The sequence below is a fragment of the Onychomys torridus genome, chromosome 11, assembly GCF_903995425.1.
Source record: "Onychomys torridus chromosome 11, mOncTor1.1, whole genome shotgun sequence".
NCBI classification, from domain to species: Eukaryota; Metazoa; Chordata; class Mammalia; order Rodentia; family Cricetidae; genus Onychomys; species Onychomys torridus.
In genome coordinates, this window is record NC_050453.1 from 59,159,618 (window position 1) to 59,182,513 (window position 22,896).

The window sequence follows — 22,896 nt, forward strand, 5'->3', positions numbered from 1 at the left end:
GTCTTAGGTGCTGGGGTAAAAGGGAGGAGGAGGAGGAGGAGGAGGAGGAGGAGGAGGAGGAGGAGGGAAGAAAGGAGCATCATAGTGTGACACTGACAGTGGTGATCTTGAGAAGCCGGGTCACTTCTCTGAGCCTCAGCATCCCCATCTGCAAAATGGAAATTGCTAAGAGCCGGCAAAGCGTTCTGAAAGATGGATGAGAAAGGGATGTAATGACTCAGGATACCGCCTGAGAAGTAACGTGTGTGCTGGAAGCCTGTGCGTTCCTGACAGTGGCGGGGGACTGGTTTCCTGAAGAGAGTCGGTTTGGGGATCAGGGAGGGGGCGGTGCTGCCAACCCTTAGTGGTTGTGGGAGATCCGAGAGGGGCTTTCTGGAGTCCCGCAGGTGCTCAGGGCTCCCTGCCACTCACCCTCCTGCCGCATTGAGACGGGGAGGGAGAGAACACGGGAGGCCGCACCTCTGTACTGTCCCGAGGCCGGATTCATACATCACACCATTTGAGAAAGCTCACGTTTTCTCAGCTTTTCTCACACAGAATCACTTCCTTTGTTTAGAGGAGGGGGTGGGGGAGGAGACGGAGGGCGACGAGGGAGGGGCTCGCGGGTGCCGCCGTCGCCGCCGCCGCCCCCGCCCCCTCCCCTCCCGGTGTGCGGAGCCCGATTGTCACTCAGCTCCCGCTCCGGGGGCGACGAAGGCGCTGGCGCCAGAGTGGAGTCTCGGCTAGCTACCATCCCCCTGGACCTAACAGGCTAGCCCTGGGTTCTCCTGGCATCTTCTGAGGGAACGACTGCCCAAGTCTTCGAGATCTGGGGACACTTGGCTAGGCAGATGAGGTGGCCAGGAGCTCTGACAGCTTTGGTGTGACCTTGGGTAAGTCTGTGTCTCAGTTCGTGCACCATGAATGTGCAAGAGCGGGGTGGATGAAATGATTGGAATACCCCCCCATGGGGCAGTCTGTGGGCAAAGATTCTAAGCTGGAGCAGGACCAGGCGACTGTTAAGAGTCGGACACCAGCGGGCGTCCCGGGTGGGTGGGCACAGGACGGGCGTGCGCGCACGCGGGAAATGAGAGCCCGTGGACCCGCCAGGTCCTGGGCTTAGTCCCTCAGATTCACGCCTGCCATCCAGTCCCAGGTACGAAACAGGGGCGCTACCTCTTTAAAAGCGTCCGGGGCTGAGCCTCTGCCGCACCATGTGATTGCTTGAAAGGCCGGGCTGGGAGCGCAGCGGCGGGAGCCTGGAGAATGATGAGCCGGTGCGCGCACGGTGCCCAGAGCCCAGCCCTGCCCGGCGCGGCTCCGGAAAGCCGCCCGGGGAACTTAGGGCAACGCCTTTGGGACCCCCTACTGGTTGGCAGGCAAGATGGTGAGCTCCCTGCCTCCGGGTCGGCGGACACCTGTGGGCACTGCGGAGGCATAGGGAGATCGTTGTGGAGTGAGTGTACTGGGAGCTACCTCACACCTGATACAAAAGCCAGTGGTGGAGTGAGTGTTGCTATTTTAAGTTGCTGAATGGAACCTCTGAGGACAAGGGGAGGGGACAGAGGTTAAGAAGATAGAGAGGCTGAGTGCCTGGCCAGCCTGGGCAGGCACTGCATCTGCTAACTGGAGCACATCTTCGCAGGGCTGCCTATGTCCCCTCCTTCCCAGGCTGGCATCCCCACCGCAGGCTTCCTGACCACAGGTGCTGGCCTCGCGCCCCAGGGCGCCCGTCTGCTGATGTGCCCAGCTCCTGCCCACCATGCCGCCCTACATCTCGGCTTTCCAGGCTGCCTACATTGGCATCGAGGTGCTCATTGCCTTGGTCTCTGTACCTGGAAACGTGCTGGTGATTTGGGCTGTGAAGGTGAACCAGGCACTTCGCGATGCCACCTTCTATTTCATCGTATCCCTGGCAGTAGCTGATGTGGCCGTTGGCGCCCTGGTCATCCCTCTAGCCATTCTTATCAACATTGGGCCACAGACCTACTTCCACACCTGCCTCATGGTGGCCTGCCCTGTCCTCATCCTCACCCAGAGCTCCATCCTGGCTCTGCTGGCTATTGCTGTGGATCGGTACCTCCGAGTCAAGATTCCTCTCCGGTGAGTTCATAGCAGCCCAACGTACTCTGCGGAAACTCTATGTTGGGTGGCTTGTGGGTGAGTTAGCAAAGATTAAGAGTGTGTAAGCCCCTGTCCCTAGTCAGCTAGGTGTTCTCTGGCTGTTGGATCCCAGCCCACACTTTGCCTTCCTGGGCTTGGATGCTTCGCTGAGCTGCAGCAAGAAGCAGGAGGGGGCTGGGTGGCTGGAGAATTACCACCCTGACAGTACCCATGACCTCAGTGCAGGTGGGGCCTGGAGTCAGGTTAGAGCATTTGGAGGGGTCACCACTGTCCCCAAGACGGGGGACAGTGCAGGGTTGGGAATGATCTGGATTCCACAAGTCCTACCTAGGGAGGAGGAGAGCAGAGCTCCAGGGGAGGGTTGAGGACGTGTTGAGGGTGGCACACCAGGGCCAACCGAGCTGCCTGCCGCTTCTCAGATCAGACCAGGCTGGCTTCCGGAAGACACTCTTTAGCTCACTTGTTCTGCAAAGGTTTTGTACCAGCCAGCTCTACCCTCCAGACTCTCCTGCTGAGCCCAGAGGGCTAATTGCCTCTGCCCAGCTCCCACTGAGGGGATCTCTCTGGCAGGCAGGGAGAATGCTGGTGGCTGCCCCTGTGTTCTGGCTTTGGCTTGCAGGCTACACCAGAGGTGCTTTTGCTGTTTCTAGACAGCTCAGGGAGGAAGGCTTAATGGTGGCAGTCCTCATCCTGGGGTGGGGGGAGGTCCCATCTACTTGAGGCTCCCTGCCCAGGCCTACCAGGCCATAATCTTGGCACCAGGCAGTGCCTGGGTCACCAAGTGCCAGCGTACCTGGGCACGCTGCCAGGAACCGGCTCTGCTGGGACACACTTTTGAGTGTGTTTCCCCTCTTTGAATTCTTGTCACCAGTAGGTTCTGTAATGGTGAGTTTCAGCCGTCTCCGGCACCTGCCATCCTATGCAGCTTCCTAGCACCCATATCTGGGACATGGGGCCTCTGATCTCACTTGGCAGTTTGCCCGAGCAGGCCTAGGTACCCAGAGTTCTCGCTTTGGTCACATTTATGCACGTTTAACTTTTCCCAGCCTCTTCTCACGTCACGTGTTCCCTGTGTCCAGTGAGGGAGGTGGAGCAGGAACTGGATGAGGGGAAACAGGCTCAGAGGATCTCCCGGAGCCTAGTGTGGCAAGCCTGATTCAGCCAAGTCCTCCCTCTGAGTCCTGTGCCTAGAACCTTGTTGTCAGTCTCCCCCCCCCCCCCCCCACCGCCAACCTCCCTCCTTCCCGGTCACCAAGTTTCCCAGGGAAGGTGGGGTGCAGGAAGAAGGAAACGCGGTGCAGAAGCCACAGAGGCTCAGCTTCCGAGGGCCTTTCATACTGCCATTAAACCGGAGTTGTTGCTGGCCTGCACTAGCCAAGCTAGTCTCAATCCATTAGATGGGTTGGGCCTCAGAGCCCGGCCATTACACCAGCAGCATGGCCACATTAGGAATGCACAGAGATGGGCAGCCAGAGGAAGGCTGCTGGAGAAAGTCTGCCTGCTGAGTAGGTGCCAATGCCTTGGCCCTGTCCTCATGCCGTAGAGGTCACAGGCTTCAGAATGTGTCCTCCTTACCCTGTGGGCCTAGGGAATGGAGTGTCCATGCTGGTAGGAACTGCAGGCTCGTTCCCCGTAGAGGCAGCTGCTGTTGCTTTGAAGCTGGGGCTGTTGGCGAACAGACCTCTGAGAGCTGAGGGCGGGCACAATGGAATATAATACAGGCCTGTGCGTGGATGCTTTTACAAATGCCGGGTTGTGTCGCCTTGGGGCAGTCACCTATTTAACCTCTAGAAACTTTAATTTCTTCATCTATAAAAGGGAACAGAAATAATAGTATGACTGCCTGGGATCCCGGAAGAATATATAGCAATTAGTATTATGCCTGACGTATTGTGTGCAGGCTGTAAATGAGAAGAAGTTTAGCTTCGTTATTAATATATGGCTTGAACAGGGGCTGGGCAGGCAGGCTCTGTTTCCCCAACCCAAACATGTGTGCTCTTAGACTGACATGCACACAACACATTCCAAGAAGGTGTCAGAGAACTGTTAAGTTACATCTGTCCATGTTTTCCCTTCCCCAATGGGCTGCCGGGGCCTCCAAGGCAATGATCCGGGGCAAGGATCACATCTTGTCTGTTTCTGTGAATTACCCAGAATGCCCAGCAACACTGTGTCATCCTTGGCACTCTGTAAATGTTGATTAAAACGACTGCATTTCCAGATCACGTGGGTGAGTCTCAAACAGGCTTTATCGTTCTTGCTGAGGACTACTGTCCCCCGTTTTGCTTCTCCCCACTTGCTCAGCAGGGATCCTGGGAGAGCTCTGCCCTGTGAAGAAGAGCCTCTTCTCAAGTTAAGGGCCAGCTTCTAAACAAGGCTCCTGGCCAAGATGTCGATGACTCTAGGTCCAGGCCTGTCATTGCCCAGGTACCCTGCAGGAGGTACAGAATGCTCTGTGTCCTTCTGGGCGGCTGGAGTCAGTGGAATGCCAGGCTTTTGAACCTGCAGGCACCTGGCTCCCTGCCCTGATATGCTAGGCAAAGGTTGATGTGGCCCTGGGCCCTGAGAATAATGTCACTGAGTGTTGGGGAGGTGTGTCTAGACATCTGGATCTAGGAGTTATAGAGCAAGGTTGGTCAGAAAGCCACGGCTTTGATTTCTTTCCATGTAGCAGAAACTTGAGAGACAAAAGAGATTTACCTTATCTAATGTGACCCATTGGCAGTTTTTGAAGTTGGAATAGTTGACCGGCAGTAATGTGTGGTCTTTTACATGCTGCACGCCCCCACCCGTGCTTGGATTGAGAAGCTAGTCCTTACTTTCCAGGACTCTTCAATTCCCGTCCTCCCGCCTCCTCACCCAGGACTGTTGTGGGCCTCTGTAATGGTTTGGGGTCTGCTCCAGGGTGCTCCCTGCTCCTGTGAGAAGGCTGTCCTCAGTTAGATGGCTTGCAGTGCAGTGACCGGTGGCAGGGGTTTGGGGGTTAGGTATTGCTGTGTTACCAGATAACTGTGCAGCCTTCCAAGTGGTTCAACTTCCCAAACTTTTCTCTGCTGTACGCATGCTTGGATCCAAGGTCACCGAGGTTCCTTTTGGCTCTAACTCTCTGTGTGGTTCTTTCTCCTTCTGGTTCCTGCCAATGCTGTCTCGGGATCCCGGGCAGGTTTTGTGTTGGATTTTTCCACTCCTAGTGATTGATCATGTGGCAGCTATGTTTTGTTTTGTGTGTGTTTTATCCCATTGACTGTGGGTAACCTCTCCTCAGTACTGGGAGGCTGCTGCCAGCTTCATTCTACAGATAAACTGGGGTCGGAAGCATGAAAGTTCCAACAATTCTCCTACACAGACCGCCAGCCAGGAGCAGATTCCAGGCCTGCCATCGGCCGCTTTGACCCTATAAGCCCAGCGCGCATGCGTGGACTTCAGCGGCGGTCTTGTAGGATGTAGGCCCCAGTTTCCCCAAAGCTATCACCAGGTCCTTTGCCCTCTCTCACTTTTACTAGTGTTTGTGCACTCTGCTTGGCTCACACTCAGCACCCCCACCTCCCCTCCACTCTAGTGGGCAGCTGAGTCCCTTGGAAACCCTGCTGCTGCCCATAGCTGGGGGCTTGCTTGTCTGGGAGGCTAGGTATGCTGGGTTGAGCTTTTGGAGGAAGAGGAACCTGTGAGATTAAGATGTGTTTGCTTTCGGCCGGCCGCTGGCTTGGCAGTCCCTGATCTGGTCTGGGCTTTGTTTATGTATTTATTTGACAATTGAAATGGCTCACGCACTACCAACACCTCAGAAGCCATCTGCGACCTCTGCGTCCCAGAACAGTTGCTCTGAGTCTCCATCTGCTTCCAGAAGGAGCAGGGTGTCTCCAGATGCGTGGTCGAAGGATGCATTAGTCATAGGCTAGAGTGCACGAGGCAAAAAAGCAGCCAGAGGAAGCCATGGAGAGGAATCCAAGGGCCGGGGGTGGGGGGGGGGAGTTGTTCAGGGTCACTGGGCTGGGAACCCGGTGCTCCTCCCCAATCAGCCTCTTCTCAGCCTGGGAAAGAAAATGTAGCTTCAGTGGATGGGGTCCGTGGAAGAGTGGTAGGCTTCCGGGCGTGATGGAGGTGGCTTTGGGTTTGTCGGGGCAGCCTGCAGGTGCTCCTGCTAGATGTAGCTGAACCAAGACATGTGGCTTTTCTTGCAGAGGTGTCCGGGTTTGTTTCAGGGGTGAAAGCACCCCATCTTCCCACATCGGGATGGCTTCCAAAAAGCCTTGTGTGTCGGCAGGTCGGGGGGCAACTTGTTCAAGCATCAGCTGTGGGGAAGCCAAGGAATAACTAAGGTGGTTTGTGGAGAAGCCCGTCCACCCTGGGGGCCCTGAGTGGAGCCTTAGGGGGGCTACACCGTGACATTTTGTGTTTATTTGAGAGCCTCAAAGAACCATGCTCCTTGCGAGGAATGTAGAGAAGAATAAAGATTCCAAATGCACCAGTACTTCTTCCACCTACAGAGGACGACTGTTAACATTTGGTGTTCCAGAAAATTTTTCCACACACGTGTATATATTTAGCTACATTATTTTTGCATATGGCAAGTATCTATCTATATATGGCTTTAAATCCTATTTTTTCACTTAACATTACATTACAAACATTTCCACATGTCAACTCAAATTATTTTGTGAGGGCTTTTATGACAGTATAAGATCGTATTATTTTTCATCTTTTAGGTTTCAGAGAATCCACCTCCCGCTCTTGCCTGCCAGGTTCATTTTGTCTGTTAGCTTTTCAGACTGGATGTGTGCCTCCTTCCATATTACTTCAGGCTCAGGGAGTTTTCTATTTAAAACTTCTCTCTGGGGTCTGGGTAAGCACCAGAGTTCCTGGACACTCTGTTTATATACTCAGGTGTCTTCTGTGTCTGGCATGGAGTAGATATGCTGTAACTTTTTGGGGATAAATTAACATTTGGGTAACACATTTTATTTATCTATTTTTAAGTAGGTTGCTAATTAGAGTACTAGATTATTATTATTATTATTATTATTATTATTATTAAAAAAAACACTTAGAGGCTGGGGAGATGATTCAGCTGGTAAGGGCTTTTGTTGCTAAGCCTGATGGCCTAAATTCAATCCCTGAGGTATACATAGTGGAAGGAAAGAATGATCTCCTAAAAGCTGGTTTGTACTCTGACCTCCACACAGGTGCCTTGAGTCCCCCCAAGACACACACACACACACACACACACACACACACACACACACACACACACAGAGGAAGATAATGAATGAATAATAAATGAAAATATCAAACAAACAAAAGCCAAAACACTTCACTGATTCACATTGTCTCAAGGCCTAGGACCCTGGACAGAACCTCCTTGTACTAGCTTGCCTCTGTCCGGAAGTATTTTCATATGAGACTAAATATCTCCCAACTCCTTTCATCCTTCCTCCTCCACCCCTTTCCCATTTCACCCACACTGCAACTTCCCAGGAGGCTTCTGGTATTCCTCAGCCCATTTGTCCTTCTGGGCTAGCATGTCAGGGCTGTACAGGCTCGGGAGCTAGTCCTTAGTAGCTGTTCTCTATTTCCTGAGGCTTGGCCATGTTGTTCCTTTTGCCTTTTATTGAGGAGAGAAGTCTCCAGAACGGAGGGCTTGGTGTGTGGCATTTCTTGGTTAGCCCTGTTGGGCAGGAGGGCATAGACACAAGGGGCAGGCTGAGAGGAAGGCGGCTGAGACACACACAGCTTCTCGGGCAGGGAATCACTCCTTTAGTTTGGGCCCCTTTTCTAGAGCCCTGAAGAGCTTACCAGTTGTTACAGAGCAAAGGCAGTGGGAATGGGAGAGGAAGGGTGGCAGGGATGTGGGCCTTGTCATCCATCCCTCCTTGCAAACACTGGCTTGGAGGTCGACAAGGAGATGGGACAGCTAGGGAAGGACACCCTTGACCCCAAAGAATAGACTGTGGTAACTTCTCTTGCCTGGCAGTCTTTATGGACAAAATCAAAGAGATGTGGGGCTGGGGGGCAGTGCTAGGCACTTCGTTGGGCTGGAGGTACTGAGGGATGTGCAGTCTGGTCCACTCTGCCTGGGAACTCTCAGCCACTGTTGAGATTATATTTCTACAGACCAAGCTTGCCACAGAGAGATTCCTGATCTCCTCTGTCAGGAGTCGGGATGGCGGGTGACTGATGCCTGACAAGTATCAATACTTGAGCTGGCAGCTGGTCCCTATTCCACAATCACCTCTTCAGCACAGGTCATGTTGGAAGGTACCCTTTGGGACTTCTATCCTGCTTGCTTGCTCTCAGAACTTGTCTGACTTTTGAGAAGGGTGACTGGTCATTCTCACCTGTCCTTATCCAGGACCCTAATGTAGACAGATCTAGTCCAGTGGTTCTTAAACTTCCTAATGCTGTGGCTCTTAATATAATCCTTATGTTGTAGTGACCTGCCCAACCATAAAATTACTGTCGTTGCTAGTTTATAACTGTAATCTTGCTACTGTTATGAATCATAATGTAAACATCTGTGTTTTCTGGTGGTCTTCGGTAACCCCTGTGAAAGGGCTATTCCACCCCCAAAGGGGTGTGACCCCGCAGGTTGAGGACCACTGATCTAGTGACTCATTCATCCGCATAGTCATTCATTCAGCAAACGCTCACCGAGTGCCACATGTGTACCAGCTGATGCTATGGATACTTGTGATACAGGCCTTTGCAGAAACTGCTTCCTGATTGATGGCCTGGAGGACAGATGTCAAATCACAAACAGGAGGCTTCACTTATGTAGAGTGTTAAAAGGTGAAACGTGGTATAGAATCAAGCCAGGGTGAGTGAGATTGGGTGGCTAGGCTGGGAGAAAGCGTTGCAAGGTAGACCTAATGACTTCCTTGAGAAGGTATCTTTGAGCAAAGCTCTGGTGAGTGGAGATGACACACGGACACCCGAAAGACACACGACGGAAGGGAGACAACCAGAACAAAGGTCCTGGAGTAGGAATGTGCTTGAATGAGTTTAGGCCTGTGCATTGAGATGAGGTGAGGAAGGGGAGGGTGGGGAAAGAGACGGAGCACAGACTGACACACACATGGCTTGCACACCTCTGGAAGACTTTTATTTTGAAGGAGAATGGGGCCTTTTCACAGCTCTGAGCAGAAAAGGGACATCATCTGGTCCCCAAGGCCCTCATGCTGAACATGTGCTTTAGGGCCAGGGGAGCAAATGAGAGACTGGTCAGGAGCTGTCACGTTGCCTCAGGTGTGAGAGACAGCTGAACAGTGGCAGACAGAACGATGAGAAGCGGTTGCTTCTGAATGTGTGTTCTTAGATTTATGGAAGCAGGAATTTCATACAGTAAGTGCATAGGTTGCAAGTATGGAGCTCAGTTTTGTGGTGGTGACGTTCTTAAATTTAGAACATCCTCAGCACCCTCAAAGGGTTCCTGTGCCTCTCCCAGTCAGTACCCTCCCCAGAATAACCACCCTCTGACTTTTGTCCTGTGGACTTGTTTTGCCTGCTCCTAAGTTTCTACAACAGAAGCAGGCCGCGCATACCCTTTCGCGTCTGGCTTCTGAGGCCCAGAATGATGGCTGAGCTTCATGTCTGTTTCTAGGTGAACTCGTAGGTCCTCCACCCCACCCTTGCTCCTGTTAGAACTCTGCTTTATCAAAGTACTACAATCTGCTGAGGTTCTGCATAGGGGTAAGAAAGGGCCAGTGGATCTGCATATGGATTTGATAATTCCTTATCTTTCCCACCTTCTCTTCATCACCACTCTCAATACACAGGCCTCCTTGTGGTGTCTAAACTCTTCAAGTCCATTCCTACCCTAGGGTCTTTGTTCTAGCTGTTTTCCTTGCATGGTGTGTCTTCCTGGAGTCTCTGTGGTATGTCCGCTCACCTCTAGAGCTTTGCTCAAAGACGCCTTTTCAAGGACGCCATCTTGTAAAGCGCTCTCTCCCCAGCCCCAGCCTAGCCACCCCAGTCTCACTCACCCTGGCTTGTTTCTACAGCACATCTAACCATTAACACTCTGTATAAGTGAAGCCTCCTGTCTGTGAGTTTAGTTATAGATTTGATGTAAGGAGGAGTCAACAAGCGTTTTTCATCCTAAGCAACTGGGAGGATGCAGTTGGTATCATCCAAGATGAACAAAGCCTCGGGTGAGACAGGTTTTAGAAGCAATAGTTCAGTCATAAGCACATCGGATGTGGCATGTCTGGGCACTGAGAAGTTGGGGGGAAGAGGACACATTAATAAGGAGACCAAAGAAGAGCCAAAAATGGGGGGTCCTGGAAGCCAGGTGTGGCAAGTATACCAAAGAGAAGAGGATTAGTTCTTCCCAATGCTGCTGAACGATGTGAGCGGAGGCCTTAGAGTCACCACTGGACGTGGCTAGTTCAGCATGGGTGAGCGGGACACGGGCCATGCCAGTGAAGAGAGTAGATAGAGAGCCTGATTGCAGGAGGCTCCATGGAGGAAAGGAGTGGAGTTGAGGCTGCTGGATTCTGTCTGAGGATTACTCTATCTGAGATTACTATCTGAGGAATTTTGTTGCACAGAAAGCAAAGTCATGGGAGCAGCAACAGTCAGAATCGGGAAGAGAGGACTTTGCTTTGGGTCGTTTCTGGAGATGGGGGGAGGTCAGCGTGTCTGTGCGCTGCCTACAATGGTCCAGGGGTGAGTGATCTGCTAAGGGTGGGGCCACGTCTGTGCAGCAAGAAGGGTTGGACTGAAGAGACCAGCCGTGTGGGCAGGCTGCTGGAGGCCCTTGAGTGACCTGTGGAGCCAGGGACAGATGTTGGCAGCTGCCTGCTGCCATCTTCTCATGAAGTAGGAAGCAAGGCAAATCGGTCAAGAGCAGGGATGCAGGAAGAGATGATAGAAAGTGTAGCAAATGTGAAACAATTCTCTAGGAAATGGGTGGAGATTAGAAGTCGATTCTCTGGGGGCAGCATGAAGGACTTCCTGAAGCTCATGGGGATGGATTTGAAGTTTCCCCAGCTTTGTGGTTATGAGTGTAACATGGGCCCTGTTCATCTACACAGGCACAGGCAAGGAGGAGGCAGCGGGGCCATCCTTCCGCAGCTCAGAAGTACCAGATTCATGATAAGATGGGGATCTTATCATGGTCAGAGGATGGTTCATGGTCGAGAGCTTGGATTTTATTCCAAGTGCTTTATGAAGCCTCTGAGTGATTTAAGCAGGGGATGGCGTAATCCAAATTACATTTTTAAAGGGCAAAAAGTCCTTAACAGAATATTAGCAAATCCACTCTAACGATAAGAAAAAAGTCATATATCATCAGTGAAATGGTTTTTCTTTTTTTAATGTATGCACATAGTTGAGCATGTAAAAAACCTCCATCAGGGCCATTATGCATTCGCATGAGGTCGGCCTGGTGTGTGTGGGGGATGAGCAGAGTGGAGACCCGTCGTGACAGGGCTCAGGCAGAGGAGAGGAGGCCAGGAAGTAGGCCAGACCTGGAAGGCTGCAGACATGGTAGGGTTAGAACCATCGGGAAGACGTTCAAAAGGATCAAATGCCAGCCTTTGGTTTGTGGCTACTGGTGTCAAGTCCTAGAGTGTGACAGGGCTGTTGCTAGGGATGAGGAGGAAACTGGGGAGGGGAGGTTGATTCTCTAGTGTTCTTCCCATTTTCGTCCCCCCTCTTACTTTAGGGAGCGGGACCAACTAGCCTCCTGGACACCTCCAGCGGCTTCGTCTGCCCTTGTCCCCCCTCATTTCTCAGGAGGCCATTGGCTTCCTCAGGCTGAGACCAGAGGAAGAACAATAAGGACATATGGCTTTGGCCTTCCCAAAGCATCTAGGAGATTGCAGAGTAGGGGGTTCTTCCCTTTGACGGGCTCCACTCAGAATGGGCACAGTGGCCCCTGAGGGACTACTTCTCGCCCCAACTGTGTCCCCATCCTGAGGATCATGTCCTGGACAGTGTGTCTCCAGAAATTGATTTCTCTCCTGTGTTGCTGGCATGTACCCTGTGTTTAGGGTTGTGTTAACTGTTGGCACAATGGTTGTTCCCTAGTGACCACCACCCTCTCACAGCTGCTGTGGGGACACTGAGTGGCCAGGTGGCAGCGAATGCAGCAGAAGCTGGTCAGTCAGTAAGCAGAAAACCCTTCGTCAGTGGCAGAGAATGTAGTATGCTGCAGTTCCCAGTGCTAGCATCACTGTGTCGCAGCCACTATGGCCTGCTGTAGTGGCCCTTCCACATGAGAACAATTCTCCTTTGCCTCCCGGAGCTGAGTGGGCTTTGCAGCCTGGCTGGCAGGTTTGGTGTGGGTACTGCCTGCTCTTGGAGACAGCTGGTTTCCCATCCTCAGCTTTCCGCCCTCGGGGAGCAGGGCACAGACTGCAGCAGGGCAGGGACTACTCCTCAGCCCCTATCTATCTCCACAGAGCCAAGGGCTCCGATGCACACCCCTCCCCTAGGCAGGCAGGGGCCGTGGATCACCAGCCATTCTCCTGGGACCCTGAATACAGGACAGGGACAGTACAAGACAGCTCTCTCCCCCTCCTCCCCCACCCCCGCTGCTTTTTTTTTTTTTTTTTCAGAATCCGGGTCTCACATATCCCAGGCTGATCTGAAACTCACTATGTAACTGAGAATGACCTTGAAGGCCTGATCCTCCCTTCCCCACTTCCCCACAGTTGAGATTACAGATGTGTTTTCAATGACCCTTTCAGAGGCATATTCCTCCCCCTGCTTTACAGAGATGTGTTAGTGTCATGAAGGGTAGAGAGCAGTCTCTGTGGGCAGATAGACCTGTGTGAGAAACCAGCTTTAGACACTCAGATGGCTGAGGTGGTTAATGTTTCTGCCTTCCATTTCCTCTTCTGTAAAGCAGGCCCCCCGTGCTTCCTTTCTAGGGCTGAGAGGTATAGGGATGATGCCTGTGAAGGGGCTCATATAGTTTCATTTAAGGTTTCCTTAACTCTTTCTTCTTCTTCTTCTCCTTCTTCTTCTTCTTCTTCTTCTTCTTCTTCTTCTTCTTCTTCTTCTTCTTCTTCTTCTTCTTCTTCTTCTTCTTCTTCTTCTTCTTTTTCCCCCAAGACAGGGTTTCTCTGTGTAGCTTTGCGCCTTTCCTGGAACTCACTCTGGAGACCAGGCTGGCCTCGAACTCACAGAGATCCGCCTGGCCCTGCCTCCTGAGTGCTGGGATTACAGGCGTGTGCCACCACCGCCCGGCTTGGTTTCCTTAACTCTTAATCCTCCTGCCTCAGCCTCCCATGTACTGGGATTCTACGTGTACACCACCATGCCAGGCTAGAGTTTAGTTTTCATTGAACACTTGATGTTACTAGTGAGTCACACTCAGGTGACATCAGGAAGAGCTGCCTGTTCTAGAGAGCAGGGTGTGGGTCCTCCTACTGTCCTGTTCACGATGGCCAGTGCCTGGAATATACCTGACTGACACTTGGTAGGTGATTTAATTCTTGTTTGCAGAGCGTGGGAGTGAGAAAAGGCTCATCGGCAGGAGGCCAGGAAGAAAGTTTATTGGGGAGTGAGCATCCAAGGCAGGAGGAAGTTGGACAGACAGACAGGCAGTCCATGCTCTCTTGCACAGGACAGAGGTTACCTAAGGAAAATGCTCTCAAGAATGCAGAGACAGAGTGCAGAGAAGTGAGGAGGTCCCCAGGCTTCTCCTGCAAACAGGAGGGTGAGGACCCTGGCCCCTGGGCTCTCAGCCCCACCTGTGTGTGAAGTTAAGTGTGGTGGTATCTTCTGCTTCTAGAATATGAACAGCTCTTCCTGCACCTTCCTCCCCAGGGCCTCATCCTCCTGTGGGGAGCTAGCCTCCGAGGGAGCTGAAACAAGGGCTCCCCTGGGGTTTGTCAGCTCTGTGAATTGTGTCTGGGCCAGAAACTATTCACTGTGTTTGGGGACTCACCATGTTGAGCCGGCACCTGCCAGCAGTGCTCTGTCCTCAGTAGAGGACACACAAACAGCCACCCCCACATGATGGGCTGTGATAGAGAGCTCCCTGGTGACATCATGTAGATGGCTTACAGAGCAGCTGTGTGGGCCCCAAGGACTGATGACTGTCTAGGATCGAGGGATGTGAAGGCATAGACTTCTTCTGTTACCTTCATCGGCTGCATAAATCAGAGTGACATTCTAAGCATCCAGATTGTTCTCTTAACCGCATTTGCTCACTTCTGGCTCCACTCTGCACCTCAGTTCCTTACTCTCCAGGATCCAAGGAGAGTCCAACTGAGGCATTCCATTTGGGCCCTCCCTTTCTTTATACGGCTCTCTGTCCTGGGCACATCATTTACTTATCAAGTCATCAAGTGTTTTCTGACATCATTAGTCCTCAAGGGCACAGACCAGTGGTCTAGTGACGGTACTGACGAGTGCCAGCTGGCACACTGCCAAGAGCCTGAGTAGCCTGGACCAACCGACACAGGCCAGGCCACTCCCAGGCTCTCTTACCTGTGCCCTCAGCCAGTTGTTTTTATTTTACGCCCACCAAGGCTAGGAGAGGGCATTGGATCTTCTGGAACTAGAGTTCCAGAAGTCTGTGAGCCACCACGTGGATGCTAAGAATGAAACTCCCAAACCTCCCTCCATCCCCACATTTTGTGCTGTTTACTGTTCTTACGCTGACATAACTTCTAAGACATCATTCATTAAACCGAGTTATATAAGGCCATTTTCATGCAAGTGTGTACCGTGCTTGGAGCATCCCCCTCCATTCCCCACTACCGTCCCATCTCTCCCCGCTTCCCCTGTTCCGTTCCCTTGATTCTCCCATACAGTTTGCTGCTGCTTTCATGACATCTGTACGCATATGATTTTATACCTATAAAATCTAAGGTCCGCAAATGAGAGAAGACACGTGGTTTGTTTTTCCGAGACTGACTTAATTACTTGATATGATTATTTCCGGTGGTGCCCATTTTCCTGAGAATGGTGTAACTTCATTCTTATTTATGGCTGAAAAAGCCATCCTGTGCATCACCCCTTCTTTGCCTGTCCTTCTGTTAACCCTGCATTGGTTTCACGGCTTAGTATCTGTGAACAGTGGGGAAGAAACTGTTGGAGATTGCTGGCCATCAAAGAGACGCACTTCAGAGCTGCCTTGAGATCCCAAGCTCCTCCAGGCTGCATGACGCTGAACAGAAGAAAACAAATCGCCACCAATGGGAACCCCTCCCCTCTGTTCCTGGGAATATAAACCACCAGTCCAGCCACTATGGAAATCAGCATGGAAGTTCCGTTAAAAACTAAAAATAGAACTACAATACAACCCAGCTATACCACTCCTGGGTCATTTACCCAAAAGACTCCAGTCAAGTGTCACAGAGATATTTGCATATCCATGTTTATTGCGAAACAGTTCACAACAGCCAATCACTCCTTATCCAGACTGTGGAGCTGAGGGAATAAAAGAAGAGGGTTTGACCTCAAGATCACTTACAGCTTACACATATGAATGAATGAACATCTCACACCTACCCTACTTTTAAATTTTTATTTATTTATTTATTTATTTATACTTTTTTGAGGGGAGGGGGAAACTGAGTCATGCCATGGCATGCCTGCGGAGGTCAGAGGAGAATTTGTGGAATTTGGTTCTCTCCTCACATCATGCGGGTTCCACGATTGAACTCAGGTCATCAGACTTGGTGGCCAGCATCTATATCCATTCTTCTCTCTCTGGTTCCTTCCTGCCTATTCTTGAACTCTGGGCATTGCTCAGATGGCACATCTCCGTGAAGCTCCCTTTCTTCTATCTCTGTGTTCTCAAGCTCCCCATGCTCCCCCTCTACACAGCCCCTCTGAGATGCACTGGCCTGAGAGCCATGGGTGGTATGTGAGGAGGGGAGGCCAGCCCGTTCATCTATATGCACGGCACATCGCTTAGCGCCTGCCCATGTTTTGTGTCCAGTGAGTCACTGAATGCATGTCACAGGGGGTGGTTCCTGAGACTGAGGATTGTCAGGTCTTGTGTCAAATACCTGATATGGATGGTCTTGTTTAAGAGCTTGTACAGAGAGTATTCTATCCAGGTAGTATTACACAGCTCCATTTTCCCACGTGGAAGCAGAGGCTCCCCAAAGCTAAGGCCCACAGCTGCTACTGGATGAATGACTGAATGGAAAGTGAAAAGCCTTGAACTGAGCCTTGACTTCAACACTCTCTCGTGGGCGATCTTGGGTAAATCACCCCGTCTTTGGGTATCAGTGCCCACGTTTCCAGAATGGGCATCATTCCAGCCCCGATGGCAAAGGGCCTAGGAACTGGCAGGAAGAATGACTTTATTGTTCAGTGGTGAGCTGGCTCTGGTGTGTGTGTAGGGGGAAGGGGAGGGGTGGTACTTCGATTCCCCTGGCTGATCTCTGGCTGATCCCTGGCCTTGGTGGGCTTGACGGTCTGGTAGTGAGGGACTAGAAGAAGCAGATGGCTGGCTGGGGACATGTGTGTGGAGCAGAGACCTGTAAGACCTACAAGACAGAAGAAGCTGGACCTGGGAGGGGTGGTCCAGAAGTGCTTGGCAGACAGCTACCGTTGGGAGCAGAGGGCGCATGTGCCTTGCTGGCTGCTACCTGCTGGAGTTGTGGACAGCTGCAGGCTCGGGCTCCATCTCAACCAGCAGTCAGGCTGGACACTCCCACTGACTCCATTGACTAAGACCAAACCGCAGGAGATAGAGGCTCACTTGGGTGGAAGGTACCCCGAGGTTGTGTGAGCAAGGGGCCACTGAGTTTCAGTCCCTGAAGGACCTCACAGCCTTAGACCTCTGTACAAGGGATAAGTGTGAGTCCACATACACAGGGAGCAGACTCTGTTACAGTGTTCCTGGGGTCCGACCCCAATCCACAGTCATGATTCGAAGAAAATAATGTTCAAGGGAAACACCAGGGACAATTAAGAGTGGGGATGCCCCTGTTAGCTGGGGAGAGACTAGGAATCGGGGTTTTCCCCCAATATGCCTGGTATAGAGAGAGCTGCAGGTCTGGATACCAGGAGGCATGAATTCTGGACTTAGGCTGCCATCTGCCCACATGGACCTCACTCCTTGGGACCTGCATCCTTTGCAGCAAAATGGAATTACTGAGCCTGACTCTTCAGGGCTGCTGCTGCAAGGACCAGTACAGGGGTGTAGGGTCTGATAGAGGAGGTGATACTCAGAGTACATTTGAGTGATAGGCAGCACAGGCTTTGGACCAGCTGGCTAAGCTGGTCTCCTGGTCTGCCACAACTTGACCATTCCTCACAGCCTCAGTTTCTACCAACTAGAAACTATATATACACTTTATGGAGAGGAATGTACGTGAAAACAAGTGTGTGATCCCAAACCACCCTACTTCTTGCTGTTGGTGGCAGAGAGGAGGCTGGGTGGATGGGGCCTGCAAGTGTGTGTGTGTGTGCACTCATGCATGCACGCATGTGCGTGTCTTGTGGTTGGTGTGGACAGTGTGGCTGGAGGAGTTCCTTCACAAGCGTGCCACTGGCTGAAATTAACAAGCCGGTCTTGGGGAAGAGGCTGTGGCGGGGCCGGGAGGCACCGCAAGCCCCATGCACAGATGAGGATGTGTTCGGCCATGGTTCTGAGGGCAGTGCCAGGGGCACTTGCCCCTGAAACTTCAACAGTCACCTCCCTCCCTCCCTTAAGCCATTGTTTCTTTCAAGCAGATTGCTACTTTGAGCCACTGAGGAGCCCAGGGTCTGCCTGGCGTAAGAAGGAAGGCTTAGGGTCTAGTGGGGAGGGCACCTATGGGTTGACTATCTCCTCAGTGTCAGGCTCGGCTCTGTGATTTGTTTGCTAGCATGTTTGATTCCACTCAGTCTTTCAAAGCCAATATTACCACTCCTTTACAAGGAGAGCAATGGAGAGCTAGGGCTCTAACGCAACTTGGAAACTGTCCTCTGTCTTGCAAGTAGCAAGACTGGGATTTGATCATATTTGCAATAGGCCACTCTCCTCAGGGGTTTGCAGACTCTGGGGGACTACAGCCCCATCCTTGAGGGCTTTCAGGCTGAGAAGGCGATAGAAGACAGGATCTAGCAGATGGCAAGAGAAACCAGCCTTGCTGGAAGGGCTGGCATTTCTGTGATGGAGGCTGCTGATGGCATGGGTGTGCACAGGTATGGCCTGCCTAGCTGCCTGGTTTCCTTTAGGCCAGCAGTTCTCAACCTGTGGGTCTCAACCCCTTTGGGTCGAAGGACCCTTTTACAGGGGTCACCTAAGAGCACTGGAAAACACAGATATTTACATTACCATTTGTAACAGTAGCAAAATTACAGTTACGAAGTAGTGATGAAAATAATCTTATGATTGGGGGTCACCACAACATGAGGAACTGTATTAAAGGATCGCAGCATTAGAAAGGTTGCTGCTCTGCTTTCTCTCCAGCCCCAGAGCCTGATTGGACTCATTTGCATTGCTCCTTCAGTCACAAGTGCAGGGAGGCTAAATCAGGAGGTGTTGCTAGCACTGTGCAGCAGAAGCAATCCCATTAGGCCTTGGGGGCGGAGAAGGGTGAAAGTGAACCTGGAGATGCAGACCAGCAGGATCTGGCTGGGTCCTGGGCCTGGATGCTGTGAGGACCTTTGCCCTAGGGACACTCTCTTTCCATCAGTCCCTGGGGCGAAGCCGGGCTCAGGTAAAAAGCAGCTAAGCCCTAGCCTTGGACCTTTCATATCTTTCGGAGCCTCAGTTATCTTGCCTGTAAGATGGGAGCATTCTAGTAACCCTAGATATGTAGGAGGCTGAGGCAGGCTGATTGCAAACTCAAAGCCTGCCTGGGCTGTAGAGTTAAGTTCAAGGCCATCTTGGGCAACTTAGTGAGATCCTGTCCCCAAAATAATAATAATAAAAAAATAAGTTGAAGGTATAACTCAGTGATAGGGTCTTGGCCTAGCTTGTGAAGCCCCAAATTTAGTCTCTAGTGAAAAGGGGGGGCAGTAATAGAGCTGGTCTGCCTATTTTGCCAGCTGACTTAGGCTTTTGTGTGCTGTGATACCGAGGCAGCTCGCCTCCTCTCCTCTGCTGCTCTGCTCTGCTTCCCAGTTCTTTCTCGCCTATGTGCAGCCATGTTTTTCCATGGGCCTCAAACATGTTGTGTAGCAGAGGGTGACCTTGAACTCCTCCAGATCCTACCCAACGCTGGGAGTGTGGGTGTGCATCACACCTGGCTCCCCACATCCTGCAGAGCCCTGCTGAGTACCTAGCTCCTGCATGATCCAAAAAGAGTACCTTTCCTTTTCTGAGCATTCTTCCTCACCTCCTTCCCAGACCAGGGTGGGGAGAGCTACTTCTGCGTCAGATATTGGGCTCAGTGCCACTGAGGCTTGCTAAGCTAAGCCAGGTCAGGGACCAGCGGTCTTGGCATTTCCTGGGAGCTTGCTGGAAATGCAGGATCCAGCTGCACCCCAAGCTTGCTGACTCATAATCTGATTTTGAAAGGGCCCCAGGTGATTCATATCCACCGTCCAGCTTGGAAAGCTCAGACAATCTGGACACTGGGGAGTACTGCCCTCAGTCCTCACAACCTCTCGGGGATGTGAGCTTGTGAAACACAAACAGGCCATTTTGAAAGCAGGGATTTGCTCACTACAGAAGGAGCTCATGTACTGAAGCATGGCTGTATACCCCATAAACATACACAATTGTTATTTGTTGATAAAATAAATACAATTTGGAATCATCCTGAAAACAAAGTTAAAACAAACAAACAACAAAAACTATGTTTAGGCTTCAGAGGTACCTGACTTGAGCTGGAGTTCCAGTTCCAGCCACTAGGCAGATGTCCTTGGGTAGGGCATCTGGGCTCTTCTACAGAGATGGGTCCCTGCCTCCGGGTGCAGTGTGGGAAAGAGCAGAGAAGCTGCTGTATACTGCAGTGCCAATGGCACCTACCGCCACTGGGAGGCAGGAGACTAAGGGTCTAAGAAGTGACGTCATCCACTGAGATGCAGGTGTGACTACACGTCAGGCCCTCTGTCCCTGTTAAAAGCCCATTGTAGAATCCTGTTGCCTTGGCCTGTTAGAGACAGTGACTGCCAGCTACAGAAGTCTGGCAGGTGAGGCTGGGAGAGTATGGAGATGTCGCCAATCTTCTGTGGGACTTGGGAGCTGGGGCTTTTGAATGGACACTGGCTGGGAAGGGAAGCCCCGGACACGGCCCCGCTGCTACTGCTAGAATATCACCCCATCTTTCCAGAGGCTGGAGTGCCCTCCCGCCAGACACTCGCCTGGTGAGCTCCCCAAGGCCTCTTACTGCTGGCTCTCAGCATTTTCTTTTTCCAGCTCTGAGCGAAGCACTTCGAAATTTTCGTGAATGGTGGATGGAAAAAGAAAAGCTTTGATCTAATAAGGCCCTCCCCCAACACCTCATACCCAAGATTCCCTCACCCGGGGTCACACAGGCTCCTGTGATTCACGAGGCTGTGCAGAAGTGGAAGGAACAGCTGAAAGTGGATTTATTGATCAACCCCCAGAGAAGCTGCCTGGCCAGGCTCTTCTCTGGTTCCCTGCCAGCAGCTACATGCAGCTCTGTCCCCAGGATGCAAACCATAGGGCAACCGTGAAGGGTGTTCACCATTTCTGCTCAGGCCTGGCGGTGAAGAGAGGGTCTGGTCCTGCCAAAGGAAGACCTGTGGACAGACTCTTCATGGAACCAGCTGATTTAGAGGAGTGAGTGAGGTACAACCTTCAGATGGAAATCTGGAGAAATCTAAAGAGGGACCCTCTGTATGGGAGCACAAGGCTCCTCTGCCTGCCAAGAAGGAAGTTCATTTTGAGAAAGGAGGAGAAGTCTCAGGCTGGCTTCTTCTTACTGTCCCTGCTCCCACTTCAGTCACATGTAGAGAGATTATTGATTTTGTTAGCTGAATATATGCCGCATTTGTAGCTGCTTTTAAAGTCATTGTGACTTCTTCTCCTCTTTCTGCCTCTTTCCTTTTTTTTTTAAAGAACACCTTTCATTTACTTTTTGACAATTTTACACATATATAAAATGTATCTTGATCATAGCCACCCCAATTTTCCCTCCCACCACCCCTGGACACATGTCCCAACACATAGCCAGCATGGCCCCTCCTCACCTTCATGTCTCCGCCCACTTCTGACTTGGTAACCCACAGGGACCAGTTAGTACTGCCTGCTGGGATGCTGACCCACCTGGCTGGCTGGAGCCTGTGCAGGCAGCCATAACTGCCATGACATCAGGAGTGCAGCAGCCACGTGTCATGACCCCCTGACAGCATTTCACAGCGCCCTCCTTGCCCCCGGCCTTCCCACTCTTTCTGCCCCCTCTTCCACAATGCAGAGAGCGGCTTCTCCGATCAAGGCTGACAATTACACTAACCTAGAGATATAGATATAAATATTTAGAAGGTAGTTTGACAACCCATTCATTTTGCAAAATAACAATAGTAGGGACCTCCCCAAGGGCCCTTGGTCGTTTGACCAGGTTAACAATGGCACCTCTTTTGTTTTAACTGATATATATATATATATATATATATATATATATATATATATATATATATATATATATATATATATATATATATATATATATCACTCCATTTCCTTTTCTGGCTATTATTAGGTGCCTACATGGTCTAGGGAGTGGGCACTGAACTGGATTTGTCTCTGTCATTGGGCACTTGGTATTTCTGACTGTCCCATGGAGACTAATAGGGAGTCAGCTTCTACTAGACCCAAGGATCTGCTGGCCCACTTCCTTCTGAGTGCTGCTTGGGAAGGAGGCCTTTGCCTGGATGTCTCCACCTTCTATGGCGTCTGTGTTCCTGGACTTCCGTCACCTGGAGCACAGGCAGGGAGCAGAGCTCAGGCAGCACCTCTTGCTGATGGCTACCAGCTAGGAAAGGCTGGTTTCTGGAAGCCTGGCCAATGGGGCGGTGTACCTACAAAGAGACCATCAGGAAACACCTCGTAGAGACAGTAGGGAATGTCTAGGTGTTGGGGTTCCCGCTGCTGACATTCTGCGATCTCACCTCTAGACGAGGTTAGAGGTAGGGGAAATCCAGATGCTGAAGAACATTGTGACTCTTCTTCCAGGCTTTAAGAGCCACGTCTTCTGATACAGCAAGAGGGACTGAGTTTAACTCTGGAGATCTGAGGGTGCATGAGGATTCTTTCTCTGGGATGTTTTCCAAGGTGGAGAGATTGCCCTGTCCTACTCCCACAGCCCCCAGATCTTTTTCAGAGCACAGAGCTGGATTCTGGGAGCTTCAGGGAGTAGCTTCCTCCTCACAGCAGACTGTCCCTAACTCCCTGGCCTGAGAAGGGCTGTGAGGACCTCAGTGACTCCAGGCTCATTGGTGCTGCCTCTCTGGTTTTAGCCTTGACCTTTGGGATGATTTAGAGTCTTCAAAGCTATCTCCAGCAGGGGCAGTTACGGTCCTATTGTGGAAACAGGCCATGGTTGCAGGCAGGCCTAATGTTACTCTGATGGAGTTGGGTAACGGGGCCCCTGGCTCCCCTACATTGGCCTCCTCAACCTTCGCCCTGCACACTGGGTACTGGCTAAGAGAACTTTCCAGGGAGCGAAGATTCAGGCTCCTGGGGGGGTGGTGGAGTGTCTAATGCTGGACTAAGTGAACTCCCAAGCCCCTCCCACTCTCTTCCCTACTCAGATAGAGCCTGGACACACCAATTCCCCAGCCCTGGAAGAATGGCTGCGGAAACAGAAACCGGAGCCCTTCACTTGTCCTTCCAAAGCCGAACAGTGTCTTTTTGTTCATCTGTGTCCCCACACCCTGTTTGTATCTCTGCAGAAGCTGACTGTGTTTCCCCACAGATTCAGG

General features: G+C 51.5%; 1 protein-coding gene across 1 annotated transcript in view; it reads left to right on the plus strand.

Moving 5' to 3' along the window:
• Window positions 1–457: 457 nt before the first annotated feature.
• The window catches only part of Adora1 (adenosine A1 receptor), a 36,811-nt gene continuing 14,372 nt past the window's right edge, over window positions 458–22,896 (plus strand). The window contains exons 1-2 of the mRNA XM_036202102.1: window positions 458–872; window positions 1,625–2,082. Coding sequence (XP_036057995.1) covers window positions 1,742–2,082 — 341 coding nt within the window. The 5' untranslated portion in view covers window positions 458–872; window positions 1,625–1,741. The remainder of the gene's footprint in view (window positions 873–1,624; window positions 2,083–22,896) is intronic.